This window comes from Podarcis pityusensis (genome assembly GCF_964106645.2).
Source record: "Podarcis pityusensis genome assembly, chromosome: 8".
In the NCBI taxonomy this organism is placed as follows: domain Eukaryota; kingdom Metazoa; phylum Chordata; class Lepidosauria; order Squamata; family Lacertidae; genus Podarcis; species Podarcis pityusensis.
This window is the reverse complement of record NC_138033.1, coordinates 24,700,214-24,722,133: the sequence shown is the minus strand read 5'-3', so window position 1 is coordinate 24,722,133 and position 21,920 is coordinate 24,700,214. Positions and strand designations below refer to the sequence as shown.

Here is a 21,920-nt window from a genome sequence, read left to right as displayed (position 1 = left end):
GGGCCAGTAGTTCTCCATGCCTGCTCTATAGAAAGACACTGGTAAAACAGAAATAAAATCAACAAACAAATGAAAACCAAGGGATTTTTAAAGCTATTCACACTTCCTGCTCCGAATCTAACAGTGGCTGTTGTCCACCCTCGCACTTAAGACAAAAAGGAGTGAGGAGAAACAACTGAGGAGCAAGAGCCAAGGAGTGCCCATGCAAGGAGTGCTTGTGTGCAAATGGAAGCGAAGACCCTTGGCTTGTGTCTTGAACTGCATGATCCAGGGAGGGGCTTCAGCCCAAGCCTCTGTTGCTCTTCACTGCAGGGAAGAGAGATTTAAAGAGCCCTTTGCTCCATCCCAGTGGGCCAACAGGCAAAGCCAATATTGGCTCTGTCTTCAGCGCTTGCAAAACTCAAAATATGGCCTGTCAATTTGGGCTTTATGGTGTCCAAAGAAACTTCACAATCCTGATGGGAAGGCTGGGGGTGGTGAGGAGAGGGAGAAATGCAGCAAAGCCAAACAGGAGGTATTCACCACTCCATTAAAATTATACACCGGATTAACCCTTTGTAAACCACCACCACTGCCATGTGGTATCAATACACAGTGACAAATATTTTGAGATCCAAACTGACCCATAACTATACACTAAAGCAGTGGGGCCAGGAAATCCATAATTTAAAAACCTTATAGCAATTAAAAAATCTTATAGCAATTTAAAAACTCTCGGACAGCTAAAACAATCTGAAGAAAGGATGCAGTATGATTTTCCACCCCATTGCAGTGCTGAGCTGGGTATAACTGGTGGGTGTCCAGGGGACCCTTTTTTTGGGGGGGGTGACTAAAGTGCAATAAGTCACATTTTCTGTAGTGGGTCAATCTATGGGTTGCAAAAGGGGCAACCCTTTTGAAAAAGTTATCAGTGTTTGCTTAGCTAATCCTGGAGATAGAAGTTATCTATGCAGAAATCCTGCAGTTAAGCTGGCCCCCTTCCGCCCTCGGCAGTGTGGGGCACACAGTGTGGGGCATGCCCGTACATGTGTGCTTGACCACTAGAAGAAACAAGTCAAAACGGGAACTTACCGCCTCCCTCTAATGAACATCATGCAAGAGGGAGCCCTTGACCCACACAAGCCGATAACCCAAAGCAAGGCTGCGGCAATCCTAACCCCTGCTTACACATGGAACTTAAAAAAACAACACAGCGGCATTTATTTGCTCCAAAAGTCCCAGTTAGGAGAAGAGTGGGCGCTCTAGTGCACACCGGTAAGTTACCTGGGAGTCAGGACCGGTGAATTCAATAGGACTTACCGGTATTTCTGAGGGTAGCCAGGACTGCGGGTAAGGTCTATTTAGCCATTTAGGGGGCCGAATGATTGGGGGGCGAGGAGGCCGTCCTAACGGACCAAGACACCAAAGTAAAAGGTTCGCAACCGCTTACCATTTTGCAGTTTTCAGAAGGAGGGAAGGCACATCCCCGCTTGCGCCGACGGCTCACTCTCCCAGCCCGTTTGATCATTAATCTCACTTAAGTGGCCTCCGGTACAGTACAGCAGCCACGCTCTCACCCCAGATTTGAGTGTGTGTGTTTTTCAAGACCCCAAGCCTCCGTGTGCTTGTTTGTGTCTCTACGGCTGATGCAACTAGGTTCTAATGTATCCTGCTCGGAGGATCATCATAACAACCACCTTTTACGCAACTCTGCAGCAACTGGAGCGCCCCCCTCCTCCTCGCTCCCCCCTCCCAATCCCCCTAAAATGGCAAAGAACCGGCGCCCGGGGAGGGGAAATAAACAAACACCGACGCCGCACAAAGTTAGCCAGGGTTACAGCTGAAAGGCAAGTGGTAACCCTCCCCCCAAAATACCCCCAAGAGGGAAAGAGAGAGAGGCACGCGTCTCCCTCGTTTGCCTTACCTCTTTACTCCTCAAAGTTCCGAGGCTCTTGCAGGGTAAATAGCCCTGCACTCCGGGGGCGTCGCAACTCTCGGAGTCTGCGACCATCATGGTGCCGTGTAGCGCTGGGGAGCCGCGCGGGTCACGCACACCAGAATAAAGCGCGATCGCTGTCCGCTAGCTTTTCCTCCAAAGTTGGGAAGAGTTTGAAAAAGCAATTCTTGAGGGGGGGGGAGGTGGTGCAAATTCTTAAGAACGAGAGAGGGAGGAATAAAGTGCAAAGAGGCAAGAGCGGGCAGGCGGACCCCCCCCCCTCCTGGGCGCGTCAAGTGTCACAGGGAGGCTGAGCGCCCCTCCTTCTCCGCGAGGCTTCTGCGACAGAACGCCCGAAACTGGCGGAGTTCTAGAACGTCCCGGTGCACCGGGGTTCCAGAACGCTCAAGAGGCTCGCGAAGCGCCCGACTGAAAACTCTCCTCCAAGTAATCGCTCTCAAGAGCACTGGGGGAGGGAGGGAAGCCCCGCCCCCGAACAGCTGCTTTACTGAAGGGGAGGGAAAAGAGGCGTCGACGCCCGCCCCGAAAAGCCAATCGTTGGGATGCAGGCGGGGCTTTCCCTAGACTGGGGCTTCAAACTGCCGACCTCTTTTGCACCAATCGGAAGGAGAACAACAGCCCGCTTTGGGATCATGGGAGGCGTAGTTCCCGCCGAGGTTGTTTTTCTCCTCACGTACATGCCCCGGGAAAGGGGTGGAAAATTTGGCGGCGGCTGTGCTGCTGCTGCTGCTGCTGCGCGGGGCGGGACGGGCCCGGCCGATTGGAAAGCAGCCTTGGAAGCGCAGCGATCCGCCGGGGTCTGTTAGGGCCGGTCTGTCGCGATATGCGGGCGCCTGAAGACTTTGTCGCGCTTTCGCGCGGCTCTCTGGACACATTCTGGTGGGGTTGTTGGCCGCATATGCTCCTAATGCGCAATAAGGGCGCTTCCCAACCGCAGATTTCAGGGCTGTTCACAACATAAAAATACAATATGAAAGCACAAAATACATGATAAAAAAGAACAAAAACCTTACAGACCAATACCTCCCTCCCCCAAAAGTCCGATCGATTGGGGAAAGTGGGTTTGTTGCGCAAGTTTACTAAATCAGCTGTAATTGCGACCCTGAATCTGTTGGAATGTGACTGACAACCAGCTGACGATAGCATCAGTTTGGAAGTGATACAAGAGGGCAACGTTCATAACGCCCCCCCACCCCCAACCTTCAAAGAAAGCAGGGCTGCTTGCAGACTGTCTCTTGCTGGTGGGATTCAAGCATCTGCTGGCAATTTTAGGTTGCGCAGCTAAAGCTCACTTCCAGATAACCAGTTTACTGAGCAAACACCCTAATCTGTTTACGCCAAGTTTGTGAGGAGGTTAGACAATGGGTGCTTCCAGACTGACACTATTTTCGGGTGGGATTCAATCATGTAAAATGGGGGTTTGTTTACTTATTAATTACATTTCTATCCCATCTTTTCCTCCAAGGAGCTCAAGGTAGCGTACATAGTTCTCCTCCCCATTTTTTATTTCACCTCACAACATACCTGTGAGGTAATGAGACTTCTGTAAAGGAAAAATGCACTGGAAGCTGTGGGATAATGCTTGCTTGAAGCATCTTTGTATCACCTCTCTGCTCAATAAACGCTCGTGGTGGGCTACGTTATGGAACACAGCTGTTACGGAGAAACTAAGGAAGTATCTGAGAGCGCTAACGAACACAAAGACCGCAAGTTGATTTAGAATTGTGTGGCACATGTTTATTCAGAAAGGACTTGCCACCAGTTACCCATACAGTAGTACCTTGGGTTAAGAACTTAATTCGTTCCGGAGGTCCGTACTTAACCTGAAACTGTTCTTAACCTGAAGCACCACTTTAGCTAATGGGGCCTCCTGCAGCTGCTGCGCCGCCGGAGCACAATTTCTGTTCTCATCCTGAAGCAAAGTTCTTAACCTGAAGCACTATTTCTGGGTTAGCAGAATCTGTAACCTGAAGTGTATGTAACCTGAAGCATATGTAACCCGAAGCATATGTAACCCGAGGTACCACTGTATTTCAGTCTGGGGCAATCTGTAAAGACAGAGAGTAGAAGGCAAGCAACTGACACAGCCGACCTTACAAATAGACCAACTGAGGCAATTGCCTCAAGTGCCAGGATCCCACTGGGACCCAGATGCGGCAGGTCCTGCTGTGTCACACTGCACATCTCCATCTGCGGCCACTGCTGCTATGGTGGTGGGTTCTGGCAAGCTTTCGTGGAGTTCTGTGCGAGCTCTTACTGCTGCTGCCACTTCTTGCTTCTCTGGCGATGGTGGGGGGCAGGAGGCCTGCTGTGGTCCTGGAGTTCCATGGACACCACTTGCCTCCTCCTGCCACTGCCAGAGAAGCAAGAAGCAGCTGCAGTGTTGGGTTCCGGGTTCCGGATGTGGCGAAATATGATGGGCCGCCCCTGCTAACTGATATAATCTTGTACAAAGCGGCTTAATCTTTGCCTATCATTTACTGACTGCTGATTGACTTTGATGCAATCTTATGCACGGAATATTTTTCGGGCAGGGAAGGTACATGGGGATTGTATGTCATATGTATTTTTTGAAACTGAAAAAAAAATTCAGGAGAAAAGCTTAAAAAACAACAACCACAATCCTCAATAAACAGCTCTTCTGGAAGTGAGGGAATCATATATTGAGTAATCATCATGATTTTTCTGCAAATGTTTGCAGGTTGCTGTCAAGTGGTGGTTATCCTGCACTTTCCACTGTAGTTTTCCACCACTTTTCGTACTGCACAACATCGAGTGAATGGGAGCAGATTTGTTGCGCAAGAGTGCCATTTGCATTGCTTCCAGGCAACCTGTTTATCAAGAACTTATCCTGAATTTGAATCCCACTTGCAAAATAGCAACAGTATGGAAGTAGCCTTAGGGTTTGGGTATGTTCACATTAGGGGCTTGAAGCGCAGCAGAGTCATCCTGCCCCTCCCCACTGCACATCAAGCCACATTTACAAGTATTTCTTCATTTTTCAGGAAGGGGAGCTGGGAATGTCTACACCTGACATACATTTTTTGTTTTCCCTGCAGCCCCCCTGGAACTCCTGTTCATTAAGCTGCCGCCAGAACATGCACACAGATCTATGCACACAGATCTGTCCCTGCACAAAGGCTGTTAGGGCATGTTCACATTACCGCTTTCTTCCTCATCCATTCTTCTAACCAGACTGAAGCTGGTGCTGGTTTTAGGAAAAGCACACCAAACAGCAGTAATAAACTAGAGAACTGCTAGGGATTGTGGCAAACGTGAACGCAGCTTCAGAAACTAGCAGTAGGACCGCACTAGGTGCAGAGTAAGCCAAAATGTGAACCTATCCTCAGTGCCAGTTCCCTGTTTGTGGAATGCCTTCTCCGTGAGGTGTGCCTGATTGTTATTAGCTGAAAAACACCTGTTTACCCAGGCATTTGATGCCTGAAAGATGCAGCTCCTGGCAACCTTGAAATTACTTGCTGTGAGAGCGTGTGATTATCTTATGTTTTAATTGTATATGTACTTTTTAACTGCATTGTTTTATCACTGGCTGCAGTGTTTTATCACCCTGGGCTCCTTTGGGAGGAAGAGCGGGATGTAAGTTTAATAAATAAATGACTCAGCCGAGGCAGCAATCCTATGCACACTTTACCTAGGAACAAGCCCCACATGGGACTGACTTTCGAAGGAACATGCACAAGTTTTGAGCTGTAACTATTCTAGTTCGGAGGAATTCTCAGTTTAAGGCTGTGGATTCACTGCTTTAAACGTCTAGAGAGTTGATTGTCTTCCTTTATTTTCACAGGTATGACTAAGAGACGTTTTTCGGTGAGTAACCGGCAAGATAGGTGTCTATTCTTTCCTTCAGTTTCTGAGATGAGTTAAGAAAAAAAACACGAGTACACAGTGATCAAGTGTGGAGAGGGCCCTCTTTTCTCTGGAATGTGCAAAACAACTGCAGTGAGAGAACAACAAAGTGATAAAGAGAGGGGAGTATGAAGGGGGGGGGGGAGGCAGAGGAGATTAGCACACTGTTCAAATAACATTTGTTCCTTGAACGCCCAGAGCAGTTGATCCAGAGCCATAAATTTGCCCTGGAGGTAAGCAGCACTGAAGAAGCACTTCTGAAGTTACAGGAAAGAAGTAATCTACTTATAAACAACACGGTTCTCGTTCTTCAACAACACTCATAAGATCATCAAGGGGATGGAGCCACTCCCCGAGGAAGAAAGGCTGCAGCATTTGGGACTTTTTAGTTTAGAAAAAAGACGAGGAAGAAGTGAGATGATAGAAGTTTATAAAATAATGCATGGCACAGAGAGAGCGGAGAGAGAGAAGTTTCTCTCTCTGTGTCATGACACCAGGTCTCGTGCGCATCAGATGATGCTGAACGTCAGAAGATTGAGGACTGATAGAAAAAAGTACTTTTATGTAGCACTTAGTTAAACTATGGAACTCACTCCTGCAGGAGGGCTCCCCGTGCTTCGGGCGACAAGCTGCAGCCCCAAGCCTTGCGCGCTCGGCGGGACCTCCTGCCGGGCACGCAAGGCTTGCAGACACTCGCCCGAAGCACGGGGAGCCCTCCGGAGGGCTCCCCGTGCTTCGGGCGACAAGCTGCAGCCCCAAGCCTTGCGCGCTCGGCGGGACCTCCTGCCGGGCACGCAAGGCTTGCAGACACTCGCCCGAAGCACGGGGAGCCCTCCGGAGGGCTCCCCGTGCTTCGGGCGACAAGCTGCAGCCCCAAGCCTTGCGCGCTCGGCGGGACCTCCTGCCGGGCGCGCAAGGCTTGCAGACACTCGCCCGAAGCACAGGGAGCCCTCCGGAGGGCTCCCCGTGCTTCGGGCGACAGGCTGCTGCCCCAAGCCTCGCGCGCTCGGCGGGACCTCCTGCCGGGCGCGCAAGGCTTGCGGACACTCGCCGGGGCTGCAGGCTGCTGCCCGCAAGCCTTGTGAGCCCGCGGGAACTCCCGCCGGGCTTGCAAGGCTTGCGGATAGCTTCCTGAAGCCTGGAGAGCGAGAGGGGTCGGTGCGCACCGATGCCTCTCGCTCTCCAGGCTTCAGCGAAAGCCTGCATTCGCTCCATAGGACGCACACACATTTCCCCTTCATTTTTGGAGGGGAAAAAGTGCGTCCTATGGAGCGAAAAATACGGTAAGTCATGAAAACTGATCCTTTCCTGGTCTGCCCTCAAACCTCCACTGGACACACATAGACATCAGTAAAATGTTGTTTTTAAGATACCTGAGTTCTTTTTTTTAAGGGATTAAACAAAATGAGATCATATATTTTATTTTCAGCAAATGACTCAACAAGCTGGAAACCACAAAAGAGGAAAGAGATGTTGGGCTATATATATTGGTTGTTGACAATGCGTTATGAGCTGTCAGTGGCCCAGTTTGCACATAACGCTAAGCCAAACCATGGCAAATGAGCAAACCGTGTGGGTTCCTGGAGAGAAGATTGCAGCCACTTTGCTCCTTCTCACGTCCTGCTGCTGCACTGCTGGGAGCTAAGCCATGGTTTGGCTTTGCCTTATGTCCAGACCTGAATAGGTGGTTTATCTTGCTCTGGACAAACCAGGAGCTGCAGCCAAGGTTCTATGTTCTATGGCTTACTGCTTATGGTTTGTTTGGAGGAAATAAGCCCAGGATTGAACGTAGCACACAGAAGAGTGGAGACGGCAGGACCAGAAAATGAAAAAGTTACCATGATCTTCTCTCCAGGAACCTGCCTGCTTGCTTGTGGCTTGTCTTTGTGTTCTGTGCCAAATGGGTCAAATATGATGTGGTTCCAAACAAGGCAAATATAGAAGGTATTATATCCAGTGTTATTTATACTCAGAGCTGACTTGTTATAATGGCTTACTTCAATCATAGATCTCGCCTGCAACATCTAGGAAGACCTTGATACCTTTTCACTGGCTTTGCTTCTGGACGGTTGCTGCTTTCAGGTGGGATTCAATTACATACTGGCAAATTCTGCGATGCTATTTGATTTGATATTACTGGCAAGTATAATTGATAGGGAGGTCTTGTCAAAAACACCCGCTTTCCCCAAAGATAAGATTTTTTGTGACTGTAACACACACTGGCTTTATTTCCTGCTGGCACAGTTTTGACACTGTATTATATTTTTGTTTTGTTTTGGCGGTTTATCACTGCATTTTACACTGCCTAACAAATTTTGTAAACCACTTAATTAAATAATAATAATCCAAGTGGCATGTATAAAACAATGATGATGAATCCAATACAGATTAAAAAAAAATAAGCAGAATTTCAAAACAAGTATTCACAACCAAATTATGTGTCTGGGTGGATCTACTGAAATAATAAAAAAAAAGATTTTAGCAGGGGCCTAAAACTGCATCATGAAGGTGCCTGCCTCTTGTTTATAGGCAGGGGGTTCCAAAGCACAGCTACTGCAACACCATCTCACGTAATGTTTTTATTCTTGTTATAAGTCACCCATAAAACTTTGTAATTGGGCAACATATGCATTCTGTTAAAAAATAAAGAAAATAAAAATCTTATCCACTTTTATTCCTGCATTTTTTTAAAAATTAATTTATAGCTTTACAAAATTTAAATAGAAATAAACAATAATAAATAAAACACTGTACAGATAACTTACACATGTTTAAATTGTGTGCATTCTTTTTAGGCGCTTGGCATTAAAAAAAAAAAAATTAAAGGGGCAGAAATAGGGTGAACATCTTGAAAAAAATACTTTGACAATCCCACCTGCCATTGAAGCCTGTGTGTTTTGACTATACGCAATTTTGACTTTACACAGTATTTCAGGAACATAAGCCAGCATAAATTGAGAGTCGCCTGTGTTGACAAACAAGCAACACAATGGTAAATAATCCAGCAACATAATTAGTAGCGATTTGACAATGGATACTATCAGACAATACACACACACACACACACTCTTAAAATAAATATATAGTTACATATAAAAATAGTTACAGTAGGTGTAGTATAGTTATAGAGGGCAATATTTGAAGTAAGTTTTATTGAGAGTGGACCCATTGAAATTAATAGATCTAACTTATTCAGGCTCACTCATTTCAGTGGATCTACTCTGAGTAGTACTAGCATTGGCTACTACCCTATAGTTTTGGTGTATAATTTGAAATTAATTTTCATAGGATCGAAAAAGGAATGTAACCGATGTTATATTTTTATACTGTTTGCAACTCATACGGAGAAGGGTGGAGGGCATGTAGGGAAATCAAACAAGTACAGAAGCAAGCAACAGTGACTAAAGTGGGAGTTACTTCCCTATGCGCAAGATCGAGCCGCACATCTCTCCAAGGGTCTCATAATGCTGCTTTGCCACTTGCCACTTACTAATGGATGAAAACAAACATTTGAACCTAGTTGGAAGAAACCTGGACTGTCTCCCACCCTGGTCATTTTCAGCTCTACTTCATTCCAACCAGAAGCTATTTTAAAACCAGGTCCCAGACAGCAATCTCTGCTGTCTGATCTGAAGACTTCCATGCGGCGAAGTCCAGAAAACAGAAATGCTCTGCAACAAAACATCCCAGGTCTTTCTTTGCTCCCCCCGCCCTCTTCTGCCCGGCAACAGCTTGAATCAGGGACGCCTACCAATTAGAGGACCGTGCCTTTGCACCTTGCCTGAGAGTGAGAGTGCCTCTCAGAGCAGCCATTGAATGGGTCGTTGCAGTGCAGAGGAGAGGCAGTTCCTCAGCCAATCTGGGCAAATAACACTACAAATAAAGGAGGGCCATGGAGGACGAAGCTTCTGCTGTAGCTCTAGAGGCTCCTCACACCCCATATTGATTTTTATTAGCTGCAGGAGTGGGGAAAGGCCCACCAGCCTGCAGGCAACAAAGCAAGAGATGGGGTCTTCTTCTTCTTCTTTTTCTTTTTTGCATTCGCCATTGCACAACTCTGTGGCTCAACAAAGGGTTTCCTCAAGGAAGATTGTGTTATCACCAGCCCCTGCCGCTTGACAATGGTCCTGGTTCTAATCTTCCTGCCGCGTTCTGCTGTTGCATCAAAAATGTTGGACTAGATGGGTCATGAGATAGGGTGATGCACATCTCAGTAGGAAAGGATGTTCATATACAAGGAGCCACCACAGAAAAGGCCCTTTCCTGGACAACCACATCACATACTTCATCCTGTGTAGGGACTACCAGGAGGTGCTCAGCCGCTGATGTTAGAGAACGAGTGGATTGATGTGGAAGAAAATGTTATTGCCAGGGAAGGCCAATGAGCTGCCCTCCCTATTTTGACCGCCCACAATTCCCATCATCCCTGACTGACCATTGCACATGCTGGCTGGGGATGAGTCCAATGGCATATGGAGGGGGCCAAGTCAGCTACCATAGCTCCTTCCTCCAAATATGGTATCAGTTTGACCCTATGGGAGACAAATTAATGCTCACGCCCGTCCCAGACAGAGGAACCCAAAAAAGAGACCGCCATCAGCTGCCAGCCTGCGTCCTTCTTCTTACAGACCCAGCCACTCTCTAGGGAACCTATCAGCCTATTCACATCTTACAAAAAGGCCATAAGTTCAGGGAAAGGCCAATGGTGGAAGGAGAACATCTCCTCCTAGGTTCATTAACTTCCAGGCAGAGGGAAATGTGACTGTGTCAAGCCTCAGAGTGACAGCTTGAGTGACAGCTGTGCCTTTTGGGGATGGAGAAGTAGGAGAAATTAGCACCGGGGCTGCTTTTCTTTATACAAAGGTGTAACAGCACATGCCACAAATCTGTCGCCAGATTTACCCATTTGGGATCGTCTCTCAACCTCAGAATCCTCAGAGATTGCTTCAGAACCCACAATACAGGGTGTGAGTGAGAGAGATTCAGTCCTTAATCTCTGCATGGAAAGCCTTTGAAAACCTCTAGACTGGTGTCATTTGTCTATGTGCAGGTTTATTCACCAACATGTCATTCAGAGTGGATTCAGGCCGGACCATCCACACACATCGTTCCATTTTGTTAGTTGTTCTGCGATGCCTCCCCAAAGTTACTGCATAATTGCTACCTGGAGCAGCACTCTTGCATTCTAGCACGGCTAAAGCAGGTCAAACAATAACAACACCCTGGAACACTGGTGGTACAAAAAGTTTCAGCAGGAATTTCAGCAGGAAGCTATGGAACGTGCACTGATTCAAAACAAAGCAATATGGCCACCCCAAAACCTTTGCAGGTACAAATGGTATTATGAAAGCAGAATTGTGTATAACTGCCCTAATACCATTATGAGCACATATCATCACAAATGCACAATAAAAAGGAAGTCTGGAGAGGCCCTGAGGTGATAATTCCATCCAACTATATCTGTTGCAAAATAGCACAAATGGAAACCTCCCCCCACCGCCGAGAAATCACTATGGAGTCATTCCTTATTCATACAAATGACATTCCACATCTTCCACTTCTATTGACCAATAATGGTAAAGGAGCCAATCTCCACACGCGTGATAATTAAATGCATGCCATGGTCAACATGTTTACCGCTAGTATGATATGCTCCTGCCTGATGTGCCCTTTAATTGCTCCAATTAATATTATTATTAATGCACTATTCACCTTAAGTTCCCAGGGCAGGTTGCAACATTAATACGCAATACTGAAAACAGTTTAAAGCAACTTACAGTCATACAAATAAGGTGAGTCCTCAAAATATCTGTATGTGTGTTGTGTGTGTACTTATTTATTGCATTTCTATCCCATTTTTCCCCCAAGGAGCTCAAAGCAGCATACATGGTTCCCTCCCTCCCTATTTTGTCCTAAAAACAGTAAGGAAGGCTGGGCTGCAAGACAGTGACTGGTCCAAGGTCATCCAGTGAGTTTCATGGCAGGGAGTGGGGATTGTGAACCCTGGTCTCTCAGGTTCTGGTTCCACACTATGACACACTGGCATTATAATCTGACACCCCACTGTGGGAAATTTAAGATGGTGACACGTAACTACCTACTGTTGCTATGGTGTAAACCAACCTGTAGTTGGGTGGTGGGGGCACCAGTATAGGAGGGGACTTCCTAAGGGCCTTCTCAACTGGTGTACCCCTCTTTCTCTCAAGCATCAGTGGCCTCCAGGAATATCCCCCGTCTCTCACTTCTAAGGCAGATCCAAGCGAAGAAGTTCCCTGTCTCCCCATCTGCTCCCTTTCAAAGAACCCAACTTTTCCTACTCCACTGCACTCCAGATCGCCAATGAGCCTTTAATCTCTTGTTGTTTGCTCTGATTTAAATTGGCCTCATCTGGACATTGTTGCGACTGGGAGGGATCCTCCATTCCTGTTTTGCAACCAAGATCAAACATCTTGGGGGAATTAGGCCATTGTTTGCCAAGGTGATTCAGAGAGTCTCCTAAGGGGGAAATGCTTCCATACAAAGGTTGCAGCGCAGCATGGTCGGGAGTGGAAGAACACCCTGCTCCCAAGAGTCAGGATCCCATATTAGCCGATCAGGGCTTGCTGATCAGAAGGTTGGTGGTTTGAATCCCCGCGACGGGGGGAGCTCCCGTTGCTCGGTCCCTGCTCCTGCCAACCTAGCAGCTCGAAAGCACGTCAAAGTGCAAGTAGATAAATAGGTACCGCTCCGGCGGCAAGGTAAATGGCGTTTCCGTGCGCTGCTCTGGTTCGCCAGAAGCGGCTTAGTCATGCTGGCCACATGACCCGGAAGTTGTACGCCGGCTCCCTCGGCCAATAAAGCAAGATGAGCGCCACAACCCCAGAGTCGGTCACGACTGGACCTAATGGTCAGGGGTCCCTTTACCTTATATATACTCGTGCTCCTAAGTGATGTTATTCATCACTTTGGGACACTTCACAGGAAGAGATTCAGAAATGAAATAAATTATTACTAAAGGCTAGGCTTCGTTGTAGAGTAGCCATGTGTCCTACTTTGGAGAGGGCAGTTTTCATGACTAAAGTGGTATGATACTGCTTTAAAGGTATAGTGTTTCAAAGGTATAGGCCCAAGTCCTACTCTGACTAGACCAATTGAAGTTAATGAACATGACTACCTTATGTCTACAGTGTTGTCGAAGCTACCAGCATGAGTTTGACCAAACTGCGGGAGGCAGTGTAAGACAGGAGTGCCTGGCGTGCTCTGGTCCATGGGGTCACGAAGAGTTGGACACGACTAAACGACTAAACAACAACAACAACAAATCTTATGTCTGTTAATTTTAATGGGTTTGCTCAGAGTGGGGCTTCGGCCCCCATCTGCACTATACATTTAAAGCAGTATCATACCTCTTGAAACAGTCAATGGCTTTTCCTAAGGGATCCTGGGAAGTCTAGTTTGTTATGGTTGCTGTGAGCTGCTATGCACCACCTGTCCCCCTCACAGAACTACGATTCCCAGTGTTTCCTGTGAAGAGGGGTTGATTGTTAAACTGCACCTGAAATTTTGTCCTTTTCTCCAGAAATCCTGTCTTTTGATATAAATTTTATATCATTTGCTATCGCAGGGCCACAGGTTTTCCATCCCTGGAGAACACCCTACTAAAACTTGATGTGTCAACAATGGTCTGATCCCATATAACAGGTTTTCAACCCTTTTGCGTCCATGGCTCCCTTGACCAACTACATCCTTTCTGCGGCACCCCTGTGAGGCTCAGGAGCCCAGTTCTGTCACCCCTTGCCTGCAGAGCTGGCAGCCCCTCACCCCTTTTCAAACACCCTTCCTTGTGGAGTGTTCCCTCAGCTTCCTCTCTTCTCCCCTCTCCTTGGAGTCCTCAGGGCAGCCATAGCTGCCGCCCCTGGTCTCTGAGCTGCCCCACCTGCCCCAAAGAGAAGTGCCTCCTCACCCTGCCCCACAGGGACCTGGGAAACACCCCATGGCCAGCCTCAGAGGCACCATTCGCCTGGGGAGCTTGTAGCCAGGGCTGCTGCAACAAACAGCTGTGCAAGCCTTTGGCAGGCAGAGGCGCAAGAGGGCATTAGAGGAGGGAGGGAAGGAAAAAGGGACAGAGGCCAGTGTTGCCTTTGGCACCCCTGACCATCATTCAAGGCACCCCTGCATGCCCCAGCATGCTGGTTGAAAACCACTGCCATATAAGAAGAGTTCATTAGGACACAATCCAAATTTGAAAAATCAACAATACTTTACACTTTAGGGAGTTCTGTGAAAGGGCCTCACATCTGCCCAGCCGCTGCAGTGTGCTGCCAGACTTTTCTTCCTCTCTCCTATTTTCTGGACCACTTTTGAGGTTTGGAGTCCACTCTGGGCAAAACGGGAAAGACCTTGACCATGCAGCAGTGGGTGACACCTTCAGGAACCAAATGCCAGCATATGGGTGAACTTTCCAGAAATCCTGATGGCACTTGGGGAGAAGGGTTGGGTTGAGGAGAAATCCAAAAATGCTAACGGGGGAGGCTTCCAGTCTGCAGTATTTGCTTGACTAGATCAAATTATTATATCCTTTGTAATCAGAAGTAATATCTAAGACACCTGGCCTGCCATTAGTGCACAAATAGAAAAGAAATTCATGATTGCCCAAAGGCACTGGGGAAATCAATATATATATTCAAGAGCTTGATGAGAAGAGAGAGAGAGAGAGAGAGAGATAATTTAATGGAACAACTTCTTTTCCAATTTTACCCAGTGTTAATTTTTTCTCTCTTGACAGGCTCTCATCCAGAAAGGAAGAGTGCGGGCGGGAGGGGAAACTGGATTACAATAAATGGGGCTTTGGAGAGTAATGGAAACTTCTAGCATACCATCAATATAGGTTTTTGAAGATTTAAAATGGAACGGTATTCATATTTACTGTCTATTTCTTTCTAATAGCCTAGCTTTCTTATTAAACCTCATATCCCCAACTGCACAATCAATTTGCAATGCAATCCTAAGCATGTCTACTCAGAAGTAAATCCTATTGAATTCAACAGGGCTTACTCCCAGGTAATAATGGGTTAGGACTGCAGCCTCAATTCTCACAGTACATTTCTTTCTGTTGCCCCCCACCCCACCCCTTCATGCTGGAATGAGCAAGATTCTTAGGCCCCATCTGCAGCCTACTCTGAAAGCAGTATCGAACCCCCTTAAACAGTCCTGGTTTTCCTTAAACAGTCCTGGTTTTCAGAGTGCTGAGAGTTGTTAGGTAAAGGTAAAGGTACCTCTGACCGTTAGGGCCAGTCACGGACGACTCTGGGGTTGCGTGCTCATCTCATCAGCTTTTGTCCACAGACAGCTTCCGGGTCATGTGGCCAGCATGACTAAGCCGCTTCTGGCGAACCAGAGCAGCACACGGAAACGCCGTTTACCTTCCCGCCAGAGTGGTACCTATTTATCTACTTGCACTTTTGACGTGCTTTTGAACTGCTAGGTGGGCAGGAGCTGGGACTGAGCAACGGGAGCCATGAAGCATCCCAAACAACTAGACTTGCTGGAACCCCTCAGTCTTTCATCTTCCTAACACAAACAGAAAGGAAAATGGAATCAAGAGGGGGATTTCTAAAAGGAACATGTGGGTTTTTCCACACCTCTCACACCTGCTGGACTCCCCTCTGCCGATTCTGTCGGAAGATTCCTGCAAAGATTCCTGCAAAGCCTCTCTCTACAGGCCATGGGGGAGTTAGAACTGGATAGAGAGGGAGAAATCTGTCAATTTCTGTTGCTCTCAGTTCCTCATTTTTCCACTCTTATGTTCTGTCCTCCACATTTCTAAATCAGTTAATTTTATTTTTAAAGTTCTTGTGGAAATTCACCAGCATTAAATAGTAGTTTTTTCCAGATAAACACATGGTTCTTTATTATAAAAAATGCAGTTTTGCTTCACAACCTAACCTACCTCACAGGGTTGTTTTGATGCTGAAATGCAGGCGGGGTGGTGGTATATATAAATACATTAAATCAATTGCCAAAGGTAAAAATAGGGCCATGCTTGTAACATCCTATTATATGAAACCAAGGATCATGGTCAGATACACAATTGTATGTTGCAGAAAGTTAATACATGTGCCCTGCTGCATTGGTTTCTCCTGCAACAGCCTGTCTTCTGCTAATTTAAAAGCCAAGAAAGTGTTTGCTTCTTCTCTAATACGCCCAGGAACCTCACCAAAATGCTGGAGAGGGTGCACCTCCACAGGCACATACCTCCACATGTGGTGGGAGTGCCCCGAAATCCAACTGTTCTGGACAACAGCCATATGAGAAATATGTAAAATAACTAAGCAAGTATTAGAAATCACCCCAGGAATTGGCCCTACTAAACATCTTCCAAGACAATAATGCCCATTTACACCACAAAGAACTCATAACCCACCTACTTTCAGCAGCTAGAAACACCATAACCAGACACTGGAGAGACCTGTCAGGAGTAAGCATGGACCAATGGTACCAAATAGTATGGGAAACAGCCTTACTAGAAAAATTAACCAATAAACTGAAACTGACACGGGGACATACAGAAGAAGACGCCTTCACCCCGGTATGGCTCCCCTTTATCACATACACAGCCCAACAAGACAATGACAAAAATCCACCAACAGCATACAAATCAATATGGGTAACCCACCCATCCCACTCACACATGAAAACAAAGATCACCACAGCCAACCACAAATAAACAACCACACCCTAGGCCAACCCCAACCTCTCTCACCACCAAAGGAACACAAGTGAATAGCAGAGAACCTGCACAAGCGACGCTGACACAAAACCCCACATATATTAAGTAAAATAGAAACATCACCACCCGACCCCTCCCCCACTCACCTTCCCCCCCCCCACCTCTTTCCCCCTTTTCTTCCTAATGTCTCAACAAATGAAACTGATCTGTAAAAAATGTTACTTGGAGAAAAAAAAAGAGAGAGACATTGCACATACTTTTGTAAACCAATAAAATCTTTAATAAAAATACATTTTTTTTAAAAAAAGATACGCTTGAAAAAGGTAGTTGCACTCCAGTTCAAAACACACCCCTGCAGTTGCAAGCTGCGTGTGAAGTGACAGGATTTGCTCTGCGAGGGGCCTTTTGTGTTTGTCACACCTTCCAACATTTCACAAAGGAAAATAAGGACAGGCTTGCAGCAAACACATCTCCGTGTTACACAGAGGGCCTTCATCGTGCCAATGCACCTAGATAATGGAACACCTGGCACTGTGAAGTACAGCTGGCCCCTTCCTGTGCTGCGTTATTAAAGACTGTTTTGCTCCTGCAGGCTTTCACTCTGTATGCGGCAGTCAATGTTTTGATGCTTGGTTTTTAACCAAGCCAGTCCTGTCCCCTTGCCTGATTGCCTTATGCCAGGGCTGGGGAGCCCAGTTTCAGCTCGGCAACACAGGTCTTCACTTTCCCCCACCACCCAGAAGCCACTTTGACGGGTGGGCAGGGACAACCATCTTGTCACATTAAAGGCACTCACTGGCAGCGTCAATGAGCTGATGGACACTAACAGCAAGCCCTTCTTGGAGCATTTTGCATTTTGATTCCTTCTGTGCCTGCAAAATTATGTTAGGGGGGCAGGCTTCATGTTGGTGGGGGAGGCAGAACCTCAGTTAGTTAAGTATTTTTATCATGGGTGTAGCCAGGATTTTTGTTAGGGGAGCAGATCTTTCCTTTGGGGATGCAGAACCTCAGTTAGTTATGCATTTTTATTGATTTTTATTAATTTTGGGGGGGAAGCTGCCCCTCCCTGCCACCCCTTGGCTACATTCATTATTTTTATTGATTTGCTTGAATGGGGGGGGGAGCTGCCCACCCCACCCCCTGCTTGAATGGGGGGGGGTAGCTGCCCACCCCACCCCCTGGCTACGCCCATGATCATGCCACTTTAAACAGGCTTGGCTTCCCTCAATGAATCCTGGGAATTGTAGTTTGCTAAGGGTGCTGAGAGTTGCATACCCTCCAACGTTTCTCTGACGAAAATAAGGACGTCCTATTCTGTACCCTCCAACATTTCTCTGATGAAAATAGGGACGTCCTAAGGAAAAGCAGGACATTTCGGGATCAAATCAGAAACCAGGACAGCTTCTGTAAACCCGGGACTCTCCCTGGAAAATAAGGACACTTGGAGGGTCTGGTTAGGAGACTCCCCGCTCCCTTCGAGCTGCAACTGTCAGAGTTGTTTAACAATCCCTCTTCCCAGGGAACGCTGGGAATTGTAGCTCTGTGAGGGGAATAGGGGTCAACAGTTCCCAGAATTGTTTGGAGGAACTCATGACTGTTTGAAGTCATACGATACTTTTTAAAATACATAGTGCAGATGGGGCCTCTCTTACTCAGGAAATATATATGAAGAAGTTGCTACTTCCTTCTCATTTTGGGGACAGTGAAGAAACTATTCCAGGTCTGGTCACAGACAGCCTTATCTGAAATTCAGGGACTGTTTTTTATTACATTTATTGTTATATGATTTCTTGATTGCATGCATATTGTACAAGTGCACAGAATGGTACTGGTACAGTTCAACATCTTGAAAAGAATTCTAGCCCTTATGGCTGCCTGCAAATATAAGTTGTTATAAAATATAGAATGTTATCATCTATGGTGACATAGCTCAGCTGAGGCCAGTAGGATGGTATGGAAGATTTTGCTAGGCCTTAATTCTGAACTAGGACTGAAAACCTATTTTCCGTTCCACCCTAGTGACCCTGTCGCATTAGAAGTAATAACAAATAAGGAAGTGCCCCTGATCATGTGCAGAGTACCTGTTGGCGCTGAACACCCACATATTCCCAACACAACATCCCAAGCGAGGAGACAGAGCTCCTGCATTGGAGCCATTTCTCTTGTTCCACTAGGGATTTTGGAAGAGCATGAGACTCTTAATCTCAGGGTCGTGTGTTTGAGCCCAATGTTGAGCAAAAGCTTCCTCCATTGCAGGGGGTTGGACTAGATGACCCTCATGACTTCGTAACTCATAAAGTAGCACTATATGCATTGGCAGCTAAGAAGATCAGGAGAAAAGAACTAGATAAAATAGCGGTCAATTGCAAAGGTGATTCGGACATTTAAGCTGGCATATTCTATCTGAGAACCCCCTGCTATTCTATTGTATGCAACAAACAATTTATAGGAGACGTGACCGTGGTTTATTGTATTTGCAGTGCCTGATGTTTTTATGGTTATTGTTGTTTTTCTTTTTTGTTTCCTTTGTGAATGATGCCATGGCCTTTGGCTAGTGCAATAAAGTTGATGAGGATGATGACCCTCATAGTCCCTTCCCACTCTACGATTCTATGATTTACACAAGTTGTCTCCTGTGAGCTCGTTTAATGTAGGCGGTTTAGACCATGTTCTGTCATTCTGCCTTTAATCTGTAACCAGCCTGCCTAGACTTGGCATCTTACCTGGGCAGCCTTTAGCATTTGTGAGCATCGCTCTCTGACCTCTCTGAAAGGGCAGCTTCTGGAGAGCCTGAGCAATAACACCAGGATCTGGTGAAGCTCCAACCCTGCTGCTTCTGACGACGATGAGGACCGTCCATTTTCCAGGTCATTTCGGGAAGGGCAAGGCTGATGGCCGATGGAACTCAGCAGAGCCTGAGCCAAGGTGTCCATTGCTTCTTCCCGGTCCTTTTCTCCTTGGCTATGGAGCCCAACCCACTTTCCAGAGTCCAGGTGGCCCTGTGGCCCTGCCTGATGTTTTCTCTGGTCCTGTAGAATGGCACTTTGTTGAGCCATCTGTGGATCTTCAGCCCTGATTGGCGCGTTAACGCAGACCCCAGGCATGGATTGGCTTGTCATTTTTCTGGGATCAAGCGTACCTGTTCTGCAGTCCTGTTTCTCTCTCCCTTCAGCCTTTTACATCTGGAAGTTTCTCAGATCCCCTTGCAACAAGGCGAGGCCACATGAGCAGACAGGCATCACTAGGAGCAGTGGCACACCCACCAGGCTGAGAGGACCATGTCTGCCTGCAATCCAGCCTTGGTGAGCCTCGGTCCCCTAACGTTGCTTTTGTTCGGGTGGGAAGAGGCTGCAGAAAACATCTCAGGCTGATGCAATCTGTCTTGTCTCTGCTGCCGGAGAAAGCACAGAGCTGCAAGCCGTGACAGGTAAACGGGACCGTGGCTTAGAGCAACGAGCCCTGGTGCATTCTGGGAGATGTAGTTTTCTTTGTTATGAATGTGCTGGAAGCTGTGAGTTAAGCCCTGATCAAGCGGAATTTACAAGATGCGTTATTTTCCAGAGGCAAAGCTGTGTGAAAGCAAACACACATATATATATGAAGTCTTGTGGTTCCTTAAAGACTAACATTTTGGTACAAGAACTTATGTTACAATACATCTGTTACAGCTGACGGTTCCTAACAAGACCTTTTAAAAATATACATTAAAAATATCTTCCGTCTCTCAGTCCTGCCTTGCGTCAAAATGTGCTTAGGCCTTATATTTGGACACACAGGCTGTACTTGTGTATGGGATTATGGGAAAGGGAAAGACAATATTTCTAAAATGGATATCCCATTTGATGAAAATTTATGAATGGGGAAAGGATGGATTGTGTATTGGTGGTGGGGGGGCAAATTGTGTGCCCAGTTGGCTTGTTTGTTTGTTTGTTTTTCCACAATACAGTAATATAACAGCTACCAAAACTGCAATCAAAACAAGGTGGCATTTATTTGAGGATTTGTGAATTTTATTGTTTTTGAAATGCACACTCGGGAGAATAATTTATGTGCTAATTCATTAAAATATTCATGTATCTTTTTGCAAATATTAAAATAAGAATTTGAGTGGGAAGAAAGGACCAGTCATGTTAAGAAGAGTTAGAGTGCCTGTGTCCATGCTATCAGCATTTTGCAAGAGGGATTCAACCACATAGTTTTGCACAAAGTCGATTAAAAGCCCTCTGTTGTCCTCATGCAACAAAACTATGGACTTTTTCCAGGTAGAAGTGTGGGATGAACAAATGACTAACAGGAAGACGTGTAAATACCCTAGAAGCAAATCAGGATATCTGTTCATTGTCAGTAATGACTGGGTACTTTTAGACCTGTTGTTGTTTTTAGGTTGTACTAAGATCGTCTTCCTGCAGTTTAGGATCCTGCTGTGGAATAACTAAATTTGGTATGTTCAGGTCACACAAAAAGCAACATGGCTACCTTTGCTTTCGCATTACAGGAGCTGCCATAGGTTTTGACACACACCCACAAACCCACACCCCTTAATGGTGTTACTGACTGCCACCCCTTTACTCTCCTCTAATAGAGCCAGTGGTTCACAGTGAAATCAGTACTATGGGAGAACATGGTACATACTGTCATGCTGATGGGTGCATCACTAGCTGTAAGAAAGTGATACCCAACCTCAGTAAGGATGTAAGGACCGCAGAGACTATGCAATGCTACATGCCTTTGTCACAGCACTCCTGAAAGGGAGGGATGGGGGCAAGGGTATAGTAAAGTCACATGAAGCTAATGCATCCTCAAGCGGTGAGCTCAGGACAAAACACCCGCTGCTTATAAAGCACTGGCAGACTAGCCAAAAAAATGAACCTGCATGAATATAAATTGTATGGAACCACAGGGAAGGGGGCAAGGAAGATCAGAGGCAGCCCACTCAGAAGGCAGGTGAAGCAGCTGCCTCAGGTGGTGGAAGCGCAAGGGGTGGCGCCCGACCCACCCATTGCTTCTGGTGTGAGGCATTGCTGCTGGTCTTCTCCACCCTTGGAGAAGGAAAAACGAGCAGCAAGGCCTTGTGGAACACCCCTAAGTTTGGTGAGAGGGGGGCATTCTGGCAAGCGGCACTATCCCTCGTCCTCCCCGCCCAGGGCAGATAAGATTTAATCACCTAATATGAACAATAAAAGCATTCAACTGATCCTGACTTAAACATAAAAATGGTCAGAACACATCCATCTCTTCCAGGGGGGCTAAATATTGTGCTGCTTGCTGCATGTAAAACGCATCAGGGACAACTTTGAGCAAACTTACCATTTCGTTCTTTATGACTGGCGGTTTATCGTACGATGCAGGAACTAGTAATTTTATTGTAATGGTTCTGTGTTCGGTTTGGTCTTATTTTATATAGATGTA

At 46.6% G+C, this 21,920-nt stretch overlaps 1 protein-coding gene and 1 long non-coding RNA gene across 6 annotated transcripts in view; one reads left to right on the top strand and one right to left on the bottom strand.

Annotated features, from left to right (window-relative positions):
• The window catches only part of SESN2 (sestrin 2), a 59,581-nt gene extending 39,676 nt beyond the window's left edge, over positions 1–19,905 (bottom strand). For 2 of the 5 annotated variants that reach the window (XM_081015747.1, XM_081015748.1), the window contains exon 1: positions 1,904–2,315. In XM_081015747.1, coding sequence (XP_080871873.1) covers positions 1,904–1,993 — 90 coding nt within the window. In that variant the 5' untranslated portion in view covers positions 1,994–2,315. Of the gene's footprint in view, positions 1–1,429; positions 1,650–1,903; positions 2,316–19,234 lie in introns of those variants that run through there. The other 3 variants (XM_081015745.1, XM_081015746.1, XM_081015749.1) reach the window with 3 other exon arrangements.
• On the top strand, positions 274–8,347 carry LOC308482588. Its single transcript, XR_013989344.1, has 3 exons — positions 274–1,254; positions 5,742–5,764; positions 7,812–8,347. It is a non-coding gene; the product is annotated as an uncharacterized lncRNA (long non-coding RNA).
• Positions 19,906–21,920: the final 2,015 nt, after the last annotated feature.